The sequence below is a fragment of the Chaetura pelagica genome, unplaced genomic scaffold (assembly GCF_000747805.2).
Source record: "Chaetura pelagica isolate M959 unplaced genomic scaffold, ChaPel_1.0 scaffold55, whole genome shotgun sequence".
Lineage (NCBI taxonomy): Eukaryota > Metazoa > Chordata > Aves > Apodiformes > Apodidae > Chaetura > Chaetura pelagica.
In genome coordinates, this window is record NW_009953571.1 from 3,274,057 (window position 1) to 3,290,508 (window position 16,452).

A 16,452-nucleotide genomic window follows, 5' to 3' on the forward strand; every position below is an offset into this window, starting at 1 on the left:
TGAGACTTTTCAGCTGAGCTTATCTAGGGACTGCACATATGGCAACTGAACTTCCTGAACTCTGTCCAAGGTCTGGTTCATCTTCCATTTCCAGTCAGTTAAATCCCAGCAAAATTTGCAAACTGAATTTGGTCTCCAAGCAATCAGTAGAATTTTCTAAGTAAAAGCTTACTCTGTGTTAGCATGTGGGGAGAATGTGCAGGGAAGGCCAGACTGCTGTGCTAAGATGAAGCTTGCAGTAAAGGTCTTAGCATGGATATAGCCAATGATCTTACATAAGGTACATCCTTGCCTCTCATTTGGAGATGAAGGTAGAATAAGAGTCCTTCTTTGTAGGAAGAAATTGCTAATATGCCAAATACAGAGCTGAGTTAAAAGAATTGAGGTTCTTAATCATCCATATTCTCACTGGCATCTGTTGACTGCCCCTTCAATTTATATCATTCATGATAGAATATTTGTAGAAACATTCTGTCCTTAGACCATTACAACAAGTCAGGCAAAGTTTGGGAGAGAGAGCAACTCCAGTCAAACCATCTAATATGGCTGGAAAAACAGACAGGCCTTCAAGAGCAGTTTCTCCTGAGAACTAAAATAGAAGCTTAGGTCTTTAAATTCAGCGTAAGTTGAGAACAGTTGCTTTGAGTTTGGCTTCACTATGTTAATGAATTAGGAATTCAAGACAAGGTTCCTGATATCTCTGGAGCAGAAGGGGATGCGTGGGAAAGGAGCAGTGCTGTTGGGGGCAAGCTGACCCCAATCCCTGCCTGATTGTCTTTTCAGTTGATTGAAGTCTGACCAATTTCTAGCTCTCAAGGCTAAAATTTGAGGGAGAATTTGTGCTTGAAACTGTCTGTGACAGTTTCTAACTTAAGTTAGAAATGATTCAATGAATTTGGACAATGCACTTTTTTCTCCAATTATGTTTAAAATTTTGCCATAGTACAAAAAAGTTTGAGAATGTTTGTTAAGCCTCCCATGCTCCTGAAATACAAAAAAGGAGAAAGGGCTTAAAGGTTCTTTGGTTTTTCTGAAATTCATCCATGCATGGTGGAGTTGCAAATACTTGAAAATTATTACTTATATGTGCTGACTGGGAGCCTGACAGCAAAAGGCTGTGCACTAGACATTGACTATCCAGTGGCAGGCTTGAATTGAACAGGAGCTTTGCTCCCATTATTCCCCCAAGGGAAGGGCTGCAGAGAAACTGTAGTCTAGTTAATGCCTTCTGAGAGGCTCTCCTCTGGGCTCAGTGCTCCTTTGCTGGCCTACAGGCCGTGAGAAGGAGAAGGCAGCTACAAGTAGGCTATTTCTCTGTGAGATGATGCAGTATTGAAGATTATCTTGGAATGCAAGAAATAACATAGAGTCCCCTGTGGAACTGAGTCTGTCATCCCACAAGGCTGTAAATTGAGTGCACCAAACCAGTGCATCTGTGTGATGCCAGATACTGAATAATACAACCTGTCTGCCTGTTCAGATTCTTCCAGGTAATTTTGGAGGGTTAACTTTTTGCTAGTGTTTTTCCATCTGGATCACTTAGCAGCTCTTTTGCAATCAGCTTGCACCTGACTGAAACTTGGTGTGTGCTCAGTTGGAACAGAGAAAAAAGTGACTGTGTTTGCACCTAATTTGGATCAGGCTTGAATTTCTGGGCATTTGGGGGTGGGAGGTGAGCATGGGAGGAAGAAAAATAAGAGTTTAAGAGGAAAGAGTAGGAGAAGATAATCAGATTATGGAAGTAGGGAAGGTCATTAAGCAGAAAAGGGATGAGGGAAAGTAGGCAGGTGGGAGGAGGGTTCTTGGTAGCAAGTGTAAGATGGGAGACACTACCTTGTGCTCCAGTTTCCTACATCTAGCCTGTCCCTCATGCTGCCAAGTGCTACTTCTTTGTAGTGGCTTGCCCACAAAACAACTTGTCTTTCAAGTTCCTTTCTGTTATTTGTTCATTTTCTTAGAGGGGGAAAAAAAAAAAAAGGAAAAGACTTGCAAGTTTGAGAGGCCTCAGACTGACCTTTTTGGCATCAGATTTTTATACCACCCCTTTCCTTCTCTTGCATTTTATGAGCATCCAGCACTTCTGCAAACCATTCCTTGGCTCTTTGGGTTGGACAGCTAGGAACACTGGTTCTGTCTTGGGACTCTAGCTGTCTGAGATCTATAAATTGGAGTTGATGAAACCATTCGTGGCAGTAAGATGTGAAGACAAATGAGTCTGTGTTTATGGACTACTTGACAGTTATGGTGATGAATACTATATAATAATTTTACATTCAGTTCAAGACTTTGTGCTGCAAGTAATGTGGGGATTTTGTAGTGTCATAAAGTGCAAAAGGGCCTGCTAAAGGCTGTGCAGGGGAATTCTAGGATTTCATTAAAACTTTTGTAAAAACTTGCTTATAATAGATTTTAAATGTCCTGTGTGATCAACAGCAGCTGGATTTATTTTCTTCTGAAGCATGCTGTATATGGTACTACCTTTGTCAGACTGTTGCTCAGTTTCGCATACCAGGAAGCAGCCCCTTTAAATTCACACCTGTAAAAATAAATTTAGTAAAATCTTCCAGGTTCTGTAGCATGAAACCTCTTCCCTCGTTTCCCTTCAGTGGAGAGATAGCTGGTGTTGGGAAGTCATGATGTGTCTCCTAGCCTGCTCTTTATTGCTGCCTCTGTTCTTAACTTGTTCTGCACTGACCGTTTGATGGTGTCTAATCTCTTAGACATTACCTGCTCTATTCAAGAATGAGTGTGTGTGTCTATACTAGAATATTTTTTCCTTGGAGCTGTCCCATTGTATCCCACTCCTATTTCTGCTCCTTCAGGAAGAGGAGATCTAAGTCTTCCCTAACACCGCCCTTGCAGCTTCTTTCAGCCTCTCTTGACCCATTCCTTGGTGAATGAGTGTTGAGTAAAGGCCACAGGTCTGCACATCAAAAACGCAGGCAACATGAGTTGAGATCTGTGTTAATTTCCCCCCGGAAACTGCCTCTCTGTAATTACAGTTCCAACATCCTCCAGAATAAAAGGGCCCTGTCCCCCCAACAGCCCCCCTGGCAAATTTGATGCTCCTTGCAGCGAGGAAACCAGGCGTGGAGCGGAGCAGGTCAGCTGGGGCCTGAGAACGCTCTCCTTCTCTGTCTTCATTGCAGGACAGGGGTGAGGTCTGTTCCTCTCCCCAGCCCCTTTCTTGTCTCTTCCCCCAAATCTCCCAAGTAAATACAATTTTATTTTGTTATATTGCTGCTGATCTGCTCTTGTTTTCCATTCAAAAAAGGTGGAAGGGGCGAGAAGGAACGAAAGAGTCTGGCGACAGGAAGAGATGAATTGCTGAAGAATGACACTGGAAGGGACTATTGTTCATTTTAACGCTGGAGCAGGAGCAGAAAGAAACATTCACACGCCATTCTTGGGCATCCTGCTGGGCAGGCTAGGAAGGGGCATTCCAGCTGGTCATGAGATTTGGCCGGGCAGATTGAATTGGACTGAATAGAGTGCTTGCCGTTTTTTATTATTATTATTTTTTCCTTATAAAGAAACCCACTGATTAATTGCAATGGAACCTGATTAAAGGGAGAATCTGAAACCCACATAGATATTACAGACATAAAGCTGTCAGCCTACCAGCATGTGATAACTGGGCCTTAACCCTTTACAAGGCTCATGGGGGAGGGGGATGCTCACTGGAGTCAGTATTGCCCAGTCTGTTTCCATGTTTGTTTGAGAGAGGACTTCTGTCATTTGGATGGTTGTGTGCACAGCAGGAGACCTGTAAACAGACTGTATCTCCTGAAAAACAAGAGGCTGAAGAACAAAAATAAGGTTTAGGGCTATTTTATTCATTGAGAGGTTGTGTGGGGATTTGCTTAAATGTTGCTGGATGTATTTTAATAGCTTTGCAGAATTTAGCAGCCCTTTTCCATATATGTCTCTTCTGTGCAATCCTGAATATGACAATAGGACAAATCTGTGAAGAACCCTGTAAAGTTGCACAGACTCCTTGGGAATGGTTGCAAATTATCTTGATAGAAACATTAATACCCCTGTGGTGGGTGTAACATAAAAAAACCTAGGTAAGTATTTAAATGAACGCTGAAAACTGAGAACAAAGCAATAGTTCGGCTGAACTTCTGGGCACTGATGTGGAGACTAAAAGCAGATGGGCAGCCTGGACATACTGTATCTCAGCAGTAAAAAGGTGGAATTTCAAGATGCTTACAAACCTGTTTCTATGAATGAAGATTAATTTTTGTTTCATTTCAAACGTGTCTATGTGGGGAAAAAAGGCCATGTTTTGAGACTTCTCATTTTCTTTAACTTATTTTTTCCCCAGCTGATTTAGTGTCTGGACATGGTTGAACGCCCTCTGCTCATTCTCCTGCTTCTTTAATATCATGTTAGTAAGTTTTCTTCTTCTTTTGAGAAGCACAGATGATTTATTCAAATAGACTCTTCATGCTTTGAAAGGGGTCTCTGTGTTGCAGCGTGGGGAGATGGGAAGGCGGAGCAAACAGTCATGCCCCCCAGCAATATTCGACTTGAAGTGTGACACAGTCAAGGCTGGCACATAAGTTCTCTGATGAGTATGCTTTCTAGTCTCTTTACTCTTCTATAACACCCTGGGCACATGTGTGTCCACTGGCTTGGAAATATTTCCACAGAGAGGTGGAAAGACTGGAGATACAGTTGGAACAAACAGAGGTCCTTTGTGGGCCCTGAGAAGATGACGGAGGGATTGCTTTTTGCTATCTAAAGCTCCTCATTCCTTCCAATTCATCTCCAAGTGAGAAGGAATTGTGGAGGCAGCAAGAGCTTTCTGAAATGGAGGTTGCTCATCTTCCTTGTCCTTATCTCTGATCACTTCCACCAGAAATGGAGGTTGTGCCCTCACTGGCTTGGCTTCATGGGAAGCAACTGTCAAACTGAGGGAGTCTTTATGCTTAGGTCCTTCCTACTGGGGAAAAAAAAATCTGTTCTTAGCTGACCAAGGATGCCAGTCAAGTTTCATGGTAACTCAGCATTGATGTAACCAAGGAGTCAGGAATAGCAGAGTTTCCTCATATTCTGCACTTTGAAGGTGGAAAGAGGAAGGTAGATGAGAACCACTGTAGTTGCAAAAAAACCTGAGCAAATGGGACTTAGAACATCTTCTGTTCACTCAGCTAAATGGGGAGCTTGGACAGAGGAGTCACTTCTGCACAAAATCTTACTTGTTGCTCACTTCTCCTACCTTGCTTCTTTTTTTCTGTTTCTTCTGTTTGTTCGTGGCTTCCCTTCCTTCCTCCCTGCCACCTACTTGTCCTGCTCTAGTCCTTTCCTGCAGCTCTGTTAACATTTAACAAATTTCCCTCCAGTTCCTATGTTTCTTTTGGCTGTAGCTCAAGGCAAACTCCCCAGATCCAAAACTAATTTAGGGCTCTGAGCAACAGTAGCATTTAAATGTTGGCTTTGTGCCATCAGGCGGGCAGCCTCTTCACTGAGAAGAAATCTAATTCCAGTGTTTATTAGATCAACAGTGGCCTCAGGGCTGGACTTTCTTCAATATTGGCCTTTTAATAATTGTAAGGTTAATACAGGAACTTGGGACCCCCAGGAAGGTCTCAGGAGCCTGGCTCTGACCTTTTGTTTTTGTTTTTGTTTTGTTTTTTTGGGAAGCAGGACATGTATCTGAGTTAATTTGGGTTAGGGAGTATAGGGCAGCAGACTGGTAAAGTGGAGCAGGAGGTGTTATTTTGACTTCCCAAGCAGCGTGTGTAAATCCTTCCATGTTTGTGCAATAGTGACTTTGATTTTCTGCGAGTTTATTTTAACGAGCCCTCTGTGGTAAGGAGCTAGGTAGGGCAGGGCAAATTGTGCCCTGGTTAAGAAGCGGACTGGGACCAGGTAGGATCTGCATTAATTTATCAGTTTAGCCACAAGCTCTTTGGGAAGTCACTTAGGGCTCAGGTTTCTGAGTATGAAGAGTGCCTGTGGTGGGAGGTAAGAGTACTTTGTAATAGGAAGAGTCAAGTCTGAAGTTCTTTGGCCAGATGTGTAATGATAGTTAAATGTCTAATTTTCCACTGATTTTAAAATTACTTAGGCACCAAAGTACTCACAGATCTGTGCTGGTGGGGTTCCATTTTGTGCTGAATGGAAGATAATACTTTCCAGCTTTAAGAGGTGTTGAAATTGTTCATTAGTAGCAAAAAGCACTGTGATACTGTAGGAGTGGAGGCCACACACATACCTACAAAGATGTGGTTCCATAATTAGGCCATTTTACTTTTTGTGTATTTTCCTCCCCCTCCCTCAGTGCTGTTGCTATTATTTCATTGAAGGAGAAACCAAATATGACCAGTATGAAGTTGTCTGTAAGATCTTCTGGTGCTTTTCACTATTGTGGTTAGTTTTTCTGAGTTTTAGTATGAAGCAGAGTGAGAGTTCTGTGACCACTTTCTAAGCACTGCAAAGGAGCCTGAAGCCCAGGTGCTGTGAGAGGTGTAGGTTCCTTCTTTGTGAGCTGCCTAGAAAGCAAACAAATGTGGGTGGGCTGAATAGGGGCTGATTGTAGAGCATAGCTGCCATGCAGTAACCCCAACACTGACATTCTTGTTTTTCCTGTTGGCAATTCTATTGGAAAGAACTTATCCCATCTGAGCCCATAAAATGTATTTGTGTGAATATTATGTTTTTGTCTGCGTGTATTTATATATTAAAAAATGTTACTGGTAAAGGTTTCTCTTTTAGTTTAAAGTTAATCCAGCTTTCTGGTAGGCAGCACAGTTCCTGCAATGTCTCTGTGGTTGTGTGGTACCTTTTTTATTTTTTGCTAGGCCCAACCCTGTTCTTCCAGCTCAGTCTGGCCAGTTAATAATTGCCCCTTTGCTGCTCATCTTCTGAGGGCAACATAATATCATATGTGGGGTTATTTTTTAGAAAACGATGTACAGAACAACTCTCTTTCTCCCAAGATAGCTCCATTTATCTTGTGATTTGTGCTTTTGAAGTCCTCCTGCCTGTGGGATTGCAAAAATGAGCTTCTGCCTCCTTATTGCCACAAAACCACACTATGTATCCTATCCCTTCCCTGGAGAACTCCTCTGCTGAGCAGAGCTGCTGTGGTTGGCTTCCCAGTCTCTTGTGTGGCAGAGAGCTGGAAAGCTACAAAGCTCAGATGCTTCACCACGAACATGATGGCATCTTTATAGAAGACCAAAATAAACTCCTTAAAATGACCCTGTAAGAGAACAGTCTCTGTCTTGTCCAAGAACCTGGCCTTTTCTGTATCGTGCCACAGCAATGGGAAGAATCTGACTGCAGCCCACAAAAACCAAAATTGGCTTTTTGGGAGGCAGAACTCTTCTCCTTGCCTGGACAACTGCAGTCCAGCCTAGAACATTAAGTTCCCTGAAAAGGAGGACTTGCATTTTTATCCTGAAATGTATGAGTATCCACGTCGGTGTGTTCTGGGACTGATCAAGACAGTGGAACATGGCTTTTGTCTTAAGTAGGTTACCTGAGCAAAAGAATGTTCTGGGTTCTAGTCTTGGAGAGAAGTTGTACACGTGTTCTGAAGGGCAGAGTGTTGTTACAGATAGTCCAGTGCCTGGAGGATCTGAAAGATGAAGGAGGCTGGGTGATAATTTCCTGTGGGACAAAATGTACTTAACATATTTCAGAGATCCAATGTAGAGTGAAACCTCGAAGTCTGAGTCAAAAAGAGCATCCAAATGTGGTGTTAGCAAGGTCACGGGTGCTTTGTATATCCAGAGAGCACTGGACAAGCACTGATGCTGTACTTAACAAAGCTCATAAGTGGTGTGGGAGAGGAAGCTAAAAGCTCAAGCAGCTTCTGAATCTAAAGGAGCCAATTTCTTAGAGAATCTGTGGTAAGGAGGTGGCTGGATAGGAACCTTTGTGTTCTGAATTTTCCTAAGTATATTTACCAAGCTTTAATCCTTGCAATGCTCGTGGAAAAAAATATCACTTTTAGTTTTTCTTGGTTCCCTGAAGCCTCTGAATGCTACTTTTCAAGCAAAGATGGCAGTAGTACTTCTTCTTCTTAGCTGTCCTCTTTTGATGACTTGGTTTTCCTTTCCCACCATGCTGAGACAGCTTAGCTCCTTGTGAAGCTGTGATTAAACAGGTGCCATTTACTGCCAGTAGACTAATGTAAATTGGAATTAATTTCATTTTTCCTTAATGCCATGATCTGTAACTGGTTCTGCAGGAAGATGTATAGCTATCCTTTATGAAACGGAAAACTGAGCAGGTTTTTCTTTGGTTGTTAGTTTGAGGCAATTTGAGTTAGTCCATGCACAGTGAGATGACAGCTGTTTTTCTCAGCTGGATTCAGTGATATCCCAAAGACACTTGCACCTTGGAAGAGGACTTGACAGGAATGGGACCAGAAACAGAATAAATGCTGGAAAAGAACTGAAAGTTTGTTTGTCTTAAAAGTTAATACTTAGTTGACTTAAACTAAGGGAAGTGAAGCAGTAGAAGGAGGAATGCATGGATGTAAATTAAACCTTTGTTTGCTCCTATTGCTGTTATGAGTGACAGATGCCAACCTGTTTTTCGTTAGATGTTGTAGGCTGCTTGCGTGCATCACCATTCAGTGAAAGGAGAGGACTGCAAAGCTTCTGAATTTCTGAAATAGCTCTGAGGTTTTAGTTCTTCTGTATTGCTTCCCAGAAGTGATAGAGCATATCCTTGCTGTCACTGTAATAAGCCTTGAGTGCTCCTGTAATGGTAATGTAAGGTTCACCGTGGGATAATTGCTTTGAGTATTTACTCTCCTGCTTGTGCTGACTTTTGCAGGTGGATTGCAGATCTGTGTTTCGTGATCTACTGCCACCAAAACTCAAGTAAGATAGTTTAAAGCTAACTTGAATAGAACTCTGGTACACTTGAGGGACAGCAGTGACTGAAGCAAACCTTTTCCAAAACACTGCCTGTAGCAGCAAGAGCAGGGTTCCTAAGGACTTGGTGAGAGCCTGTTTTGCCCAAATTCTACCTTCTGAAGGCTGTAAGTGACAGCATTTGATTAAGGTGGTACTTTGTTTTTGGAGGAGTAGGTACATATTGACCAATATTTAAAAAACCTGGGTATGGGATGTCATAGCTGCCCCATATTTATACATCAGCTGCTGTCACAGGAATATCCACTGAGGTGCATGTGAATCAAAGCTGCTTAGGTTTCTCCTTTTGGACTGTTCCTTATACTCTCCAACAAATGCCAGTAGTGCTTTTATGTCTCTGTGTGTCTTTCCCTTTGTTTCTTTGTTTTAATTTATCAAAAGCAGCAAAGGATGAGAGAATTCCATCTGTCCATGAAATAATGGAAAAGTTAAAAGAAAGCTTATGGAATTTTAAATACCATTGTTTTCTGTCCTGTAATGGGGAAAACTAACACCAGTGTTTTGCTAGTCCTGATCAGTGTCTGTAGCTTATTTCTATGAATTTTGATAGAGTAGAAGGGTTTCTGACTGCTCAATGAACTTTCTTCTCAAGAGCTGCCATGCTAGTGGAAATCCTTGGTGACTACACTAAGTGAAATACATCAGAAGTACCATTTTTTTCCTATGGATAATCTCTTTGAAACAGCAGGTTGCTTTAGTAGCTGGCACTTAGCAATTGTCTAATATTGTGAAGGTCTCCTGGTAACTTTTCTGTTGTCATGCAATTATTTTCTAAATTTTAGTGTCTGCTGCATTGTATGATTCATGAGAAAGGAGCAGTAAGTTGTTCACATCCCTTACGGGACAGGAAAGGATAGAGGTTGTTAGTGTGCGGTTTAAAAAAAAAAATGCAGTGAAAGAAATGGGAAATTGTGTGTCTGGTGTTGCTGAGGTGACTAATTCTTGCAAAACATGATGTAGGCTTGCATAGTTTTTTTAAGTGTTTGTCTAGTGTGTGAGTATTCTGAAAGGGTTTGAGTCACGTAGTTCTGCCTGCCAGGCTCTGGTGGTCCAGCTGAGCAAACCAGTAGTGTTCTAGGACAGATGGTGGTATTTCTGAAAGATGTTATGCAGCAGCAACCACCTTTTTTCATTTTGTCAATTTCTGAGTGGTACTTAATTTCTGTTTCATGTGCTTAAGTGGAATGGTCCTGCATGACCATGTAAATACGTGGGTAGAAAAGGATTAAACAGGCTGAGTAGAAGCAGAATGTCAGAGATGGGATACTGCAGTTCCATGGTCTTTGGGTTGCCAATAATTTGGGAAAGTGAAAACAGGTACTCATACTATATGTTCAAACATATCTAATGTTTCTGAACACAGTTGCAGAGAGAATGAGACAACCATCATCTTGAATTGTGACCTTCTAGAAAGACTCAAAGCCCTTTCTAAAATATGTCTGGTTTTGACATTGGACACGAAGCCTGAAGCAGGCTGATACATGGCTGATAAGGTGCTTGGTTTCCTTGATGGCAGCAGGGATTGTCAGGCATGCGGAGCTACAGAACAAAACCTGCATTTTTGACTCCCCTACCAGCTTAAGGAACTTTGTAGTTAGGGAAAGTGGGACATTTGCCATTTAATGGCAAGTAAATATGCAAAAAACATCACATTATATTCACATCTCAACCAAAAGATCTGGAAACAAGAGTCAAGATATCTTACCAGTTTTTTTACAGTGTAGCCAAAGGAATCTGAAGAGAGGGCCAGGAGAAAAAGTCACTAAGATATTACTTTCTCTTGTCTGGCCTTGCATGATAGAATTGCTTGGTTGCTTGGACATAGTTGCCTGCCTTGGGATGGGGTCTTTGGGCTGAAATATTGATGTGTTTAACATGTTTTGGTGGTCAAAAAGTTCCCATTTCTATACTGGGATTTTGTGGATTGTTCACCATGAGGTATTTCCAGAGACAACTGAGGGGTTGCTCAGGAAATAGGGGATAATAAAAGAAAAAAAAGGGGAAAAAGAAAGGCACAGAACTGATAGTCATTGCCTTTTGTCTGATTTCAAGATCTAAATGGGCAGCAGGGGAAAAAAATGTCATGTTGGTTCAGTAGCAGTGTGCCAAAACACACCTTTGATAAACACCTTGTTGCTATAGTTAGACTATATTGTTTAGTTTCTCTATATTGGCCTCAGTCTGGAACTCAGTCTTATGGACTGAAGGAAGTATTTTCCTTCGTGATTTGACACTTGTGCATGTGTAGCCCAAAGTGGCCTTTGGCTTCCATGTTGTGTCATAACGTAACAGAATGGCTTTTTTTAACATTCAAGTATCTGTTTCAAATTATTTTCCACCAGATGTGCTAGATTTAAAAAAAAAAAGCTTTTTTAACCATAAAAAAACCCACCACTAAAAAGTGGTTTGGGTTGGAAGAGACCTTCAAGATCATTCAGTTCCAAGCCCCCTGCATGGGCAGGGACACCTCCCACTAGACCAGGTTGCTCAAAGCCCCACCTGACCTGGCTGTGAGCACTTCTTGGGATGGGGCATCCACAACTTCCCAGGGCAACCTGTGCCAGTGTCTCACCACCCTCACACTACAGAATTTCTTCCTAATGTCTAACCTATGCCTACCCTCCTCCAGTTTAAAGCCATTACCTCTCATCCTATCACTACATGCCCTTCTCAAAAGTCCCTTCCTGTCTTTCCTGTAGGCCCCTTCAGGTACTTGAAGGCCACTGTAAGGTCTCCCCAGAGCCTTCTCTTCTCCAGGTGAACAACCCCAACTCTCTCAGCCTGTCTCCATGTGAGAGATGCTCCAGCCCTCTGATCATCTTCATGCCCCTCCTCTGGACTCACTCCAACAGCTCCATGTCCTCCCTGTGTTGGGGACTCTGGAACAGGACACAGTACTCCAGGTGGAGTCTCACAAAAGCAGAGTAGAAGGGGAGAATCACCTCCCTTGACCTGCTGGCCACACTTAACGATTGAATCTTAATATCCTGCACATAATTGTAATCTTCTTAAGTCCCTTCTATATTATTTCTTTCTCCTCTCAGGTGTTTGGAGAAGAATATTTCCTATTTTGTTATAATTTGCAGGCTCCTTTAACATGATACTTATTCTCTTTTCCAGATCACTAATAAAGTTATTTAATGGGACTGGATCTAATGTTGGTTCCTATGATACCTACTAGCCATCTCAACACCCTGCAGCCTGACTTGCTGCCATTTCTTATTGTCTTTTGTTCATGGTCCTTCAGCTGATTTGTTTTGATCTGGGTGTGCTGGTATCCCAGCCAATTTGAATTAGTTTCTGAATAGGATTTCATGGCTATAATACCAAGCACCTTCTGTTCAATTACTCTGGGTATATAGAAACTTATTAACTGGTAAACCTTAATACACTGTGCTGATGTAACAACAGTATCCCCACTTCTGGAGGGGGTAATTTTGTGAAACACCATAGAAGATACAGATAGAGATAGGGTAACTATCTAGAGGCCTCAGTTATAATCACATTGTTTATTGCAAGATGTTAATTTATGACTTGGAGGATTTGGGAGGAGGAACGGTAACAATTGCTTCTTGAACCTAATTAGCAGAAGCCCTGTGGAATTACTCTTCCTTATGATTCCTATTCCTTATTGTCATATCAAGTGTAACATTTTTCAGGTCTCACCTGTGTAGTTGTGCAGTTTAAACTGAGAACTCAAGGGTGCTTGTGTTTCATAGTGTGCCTCTCCCTGGACCTTTGTTCAGCTGTGTGTTTAATTGAGAACTGCCTGGTTCAGGACTGAGGACTTTTGCAAGTTGAGAGGGGAACCTCTAAGCCTGGGAAACTTTCGTCCTCACTTGGAGACTGCTGAAGTAGGCACAATAGTCAATTACCAAAAAGCTATAACATCTTCAGTCTCTCTCCTCTGTTTTTGTTTGTTTGTGTGTGTGGTTTGTTTTTTGGTTTTGTTTATTTTTTTTATTATTGCTTTTTTAAACCTTCCCACCAGAACATTCTTGCTCAAACAAAACTGAAACAGTTCTGTTTAAACTTGTGTTGCTCTTCCTAGTGAGATTAATTTTATTCTAGGCAGGCATACTTGGAGACCATGTGGTAACTCAGTCAGAACTGCTTCAGATACTTCCATAATGGGAGTAAATAAAAAAAAGAGAAAAATGTTGGCTTTTATCAGTGCGTGGTGCCCCTTCTGACATCAGACTGTTGTGCTGTAATGTTGCCTTAGCTGAGTGTGCCAGCAGAGCTCCAGGCTTAAACAATGGTCAGCAAATCCCTCTTCTAAAGCTGGATTAAGTGTACTTTCCTTCAGTGGAAACTGTTATTTGGGTAAGAGAGAGGAATCCAAAATTTTAATTTTCCCTCAAGATAGGCAAGCAGAGAGAGCTGGGCCACTTTGCTATAGAAGCAGTCAGGGAAGTGCTGGATGAAGAAAGAAACTAGCAACTGAATTACATTCAAGGTCATCTGAAATGTTCAGGGTCTGATCTCATCCAGATGTGTATGTGATAAGAATCAGGCAAAAGTGAGCCTGGCCTGGAAGTGGAGCAAGAGTAGTATCTGACACTGACCTTCTAAAAACAGATAAGCAAGGTGTTAAAGAGGCTATTAAAGGTTGTGCTACAGACTTCACTAATTTTAATCCCGAATAAAAAATGAGATGCTTCTTAAAATACAGAAGTAAGAAATGAAGACCCATCTGTAGAAGCCAGGACAAAATGTTCTGATGCTTAATCCAGATTGTTCAAAAATACTTCTGGTGATAGACTTCCACACTTTCTCTGGGGGGAAAAAAATCACATCCTTTTGCTGGTCACTGTTAGGACTTACTTTCTCTCGTTTTCCCTTTAATTCCATTATTCATATTCCAGTTCTTCTACACAATCCTAGATTTTTTCCTCTTTGTCACTGTAACTGTCATATTTGTGCTGTATTTTCACACCTGTTCAATATCCACTTATACTTTCTGTCCTTGGCTAGGGGTATTTGTATAGTAAGATTAAAATTATGGAAGCTGGTCCTGTCATCTTTTTGGTTGTCTCTCTTGTTGTAATAAAGTTGCAGGATGATATCTGCCTTCTATTGAAGGTCTTCTGTAGGCCACGAAGTGCAGAATTAGGCACCTCTTCATGGAAGGGAAGGAACTCAGATTCATGTGTTACTCAATCCTGGACCAAACGAGTGATTGTTCTTTCCAGAGGTTTCTGATTCTGAGCTGAACGGTCTGCAACTGTAAATCATGCCAAATGTTTTTGTAGTTCTGGGTTTTCTAAACCACTTGGTGCTCTTTTCCTTGCACTATAGAATAAATGAATGGATAGTTAGCCATGGTTAGCTAACCCTGGTTACCCTGTGTCACAGGTACATGCAGGATGGTACCAGCAAAACTGATGACTGTGAATTTTAATATTACTACTTTAAAAACTAACAATAAGAGTTTCTATTGCAGGATAAAAGGGAAAAGATGCACCTAACAGGGTGGTGCAGCATGGAAGTGTCTTACATAGTTCTTAGTACCTGGAAGAAAATGTGGAAAGGCAGTATGGTGTTGACCACAGGTGGCAGTATCTTCTGCAGTTGTTCATGCAGAATTCACGGTCAACATCCATTCGCAGAAACTTCATCCATATTGTGGGACTGTGAGAAAAAAAATCCTGCTATTGCTACAGTGTTGCCAGTGCCTGACCGAGCTGATGGACCCTGAAGAGCAGGAACATGTTCATCTCAACATAAGGAATAACAGTTTTTTTACAGTAAACACGGTCATTCCCTGGCACTACCTCCCTGGGGACACGTGGAGTCCTTGTTGCTGTGGGTTCTCAAGATGTGACTGGACAGGGTGCTAAGTAATCTCATCTAGGCTCCCTTTCCCACAAAAGGTTGGACCAGGTAATCTTTTGTGGTCCCTTCCAGCCTGAACTGCTATGTGATTCCATGTTGAAGCAATGGCCTGTGTAAGGTTGAATTGCTACAAAATGGTGGTAAGAGCTGCCATCTGTCCTTATTTTTACTGAAAATAGAATTAACATCTCTCCTTTTGGAAGAATACACACCATCAGGACTTAGAAGAAGCAGTGTTTTCACTCCTCCCTAGAAATCTGCTTGCTGTCCCTAACAAAACAAAGGCTACAGAGTTCAGTTTGGGAATTACTCTGTCTACTTAAGCTTCCTTTCAATGTCAGTGTTTCTGTGAATCTGTGGCAAATACAGGGCAGTTATTTAATAGCTCTGAGGGTTGCAAGTGACCTCATGAGCAAAATGAAGCTTTTTATATTAGGTTTTTCTGTATGGGCTATACTGTTTGGCCTAATGAAGAGTTGCTGAGGGGAGAGAAAAAGAAAAGGCAAAATAACAACTTCTTGTTTGAGCAACCCTGCCCACCCCCTCAAAAAAAAAAAAGGCAAATACAGGGCAGTTATTTAATAGCTCTGATTACTGACTTTTGCTTTTCAGCTAGAAATGACATAACTGTTTTGCCAACTTTAGACATAAAATTACATAGCTCCCAACTATCTTTTAACAGTGAGGAAAGGGGGAGAACTCACCAGGGGGGGAACCCACCCACCCTCAGGAGACATTTAATTTGTCAGATAAATATGAAGATGGGGAGGGCATTTGGAAGGAATCCAAAGAAACTGAGCTTACCATGCTAAATTTAAGGTGATGGCAGATGTTAAGTATGAGGCCTGTGTTTAGACTGGCTTCCTGTTTTTAAAATCTGGAGGCTGTTTGTATTATACTTTGCTATGATAACTGTTTGGTTATTGGATCCTGCTGCTACTGCATCTGGAGGGAACCAAACTACAGACAGTGAAGATAATTTTTTCGTTGCTTATACCCATGGGCAAGTGAGAGAGTAGGAGACTTGTGTGGTGATTGCATGAGGTATGAAGAGAGTCGAGGGAAGGAGAGTGATGTCAGCTCAGCACCTGGTAATGCTACTGTTTAGCTTTTGTGTATTGTTTTGTTTATATTTTGTTGTTGGGGTTTAGCTTCCCATGTATTGAAATGATTTTTTAATATAGAGGGCTGGTAAAATGTCCAAGCCTGCAGTGTGATGAAAAGTTGTAGGAAAAACATTTGTGATGGCTAAGCCCAAAGGTAGCTCTTATTGTTCCTGCTCCAGAAGAACGTGCAGAAGTGTAAGTAGATATGTTTGCTTTGATTGTTGGTCCAGTTGCCTGAACAGGAAGTGCAAACTTCCGTCCTGTTCCTGGACCCCTGACTAACTGGAATTGAAACATGACATTACAGCTTCATGTTCCACCCTTATACACGCTTGGTTAGTGTTCTGTCTCATGCTCACTATGTTTAATGACAGCACAGGGTTAAAGAGTAAGTCTTCCATTAAGACTACTCACACCAAAGGCAGTACTTCCTCTTGTTTTGAGAGAGTTGGAGAAAACAGGCTTCTCATCTTCATCCTTCTTGGCCCACTACTGTTAAAGATCCAGTTACAGGGTAATGTCACTGGAGCTCTGAGCACTGGGAAATAATCATGTGACACCAAGGGTGAAATACTATCCACACTGAAATAATTGTGAAAATTCCT

General features: G+C 41.7%; 1 protein-coding gene across 1 annotated transcript in view; it reads left to right on the forward strand.

Annotated features, from left to right (window-relative positions):
• Nucleotides 1-15,780: 15,780 nt before the first annotated feature.
• LRP4 (low density lipoprotein receptor-related protein 4) overlaps nucleotides 15,781-16,452 on the forward strand; it is a 45,710-nt gene continuing 45,038 nt past the window's right edge. The window contains exon 1 of the mRNA XM_009999591.1: nucleotides 15,781-15,832. Coding sequence (XP_009997893.1) covers nucleotides 15,781-15,832 — 52 coding nt within the window. The remainder of the gene's footprint in view (nucleotides 15,833-16,452) is intronic.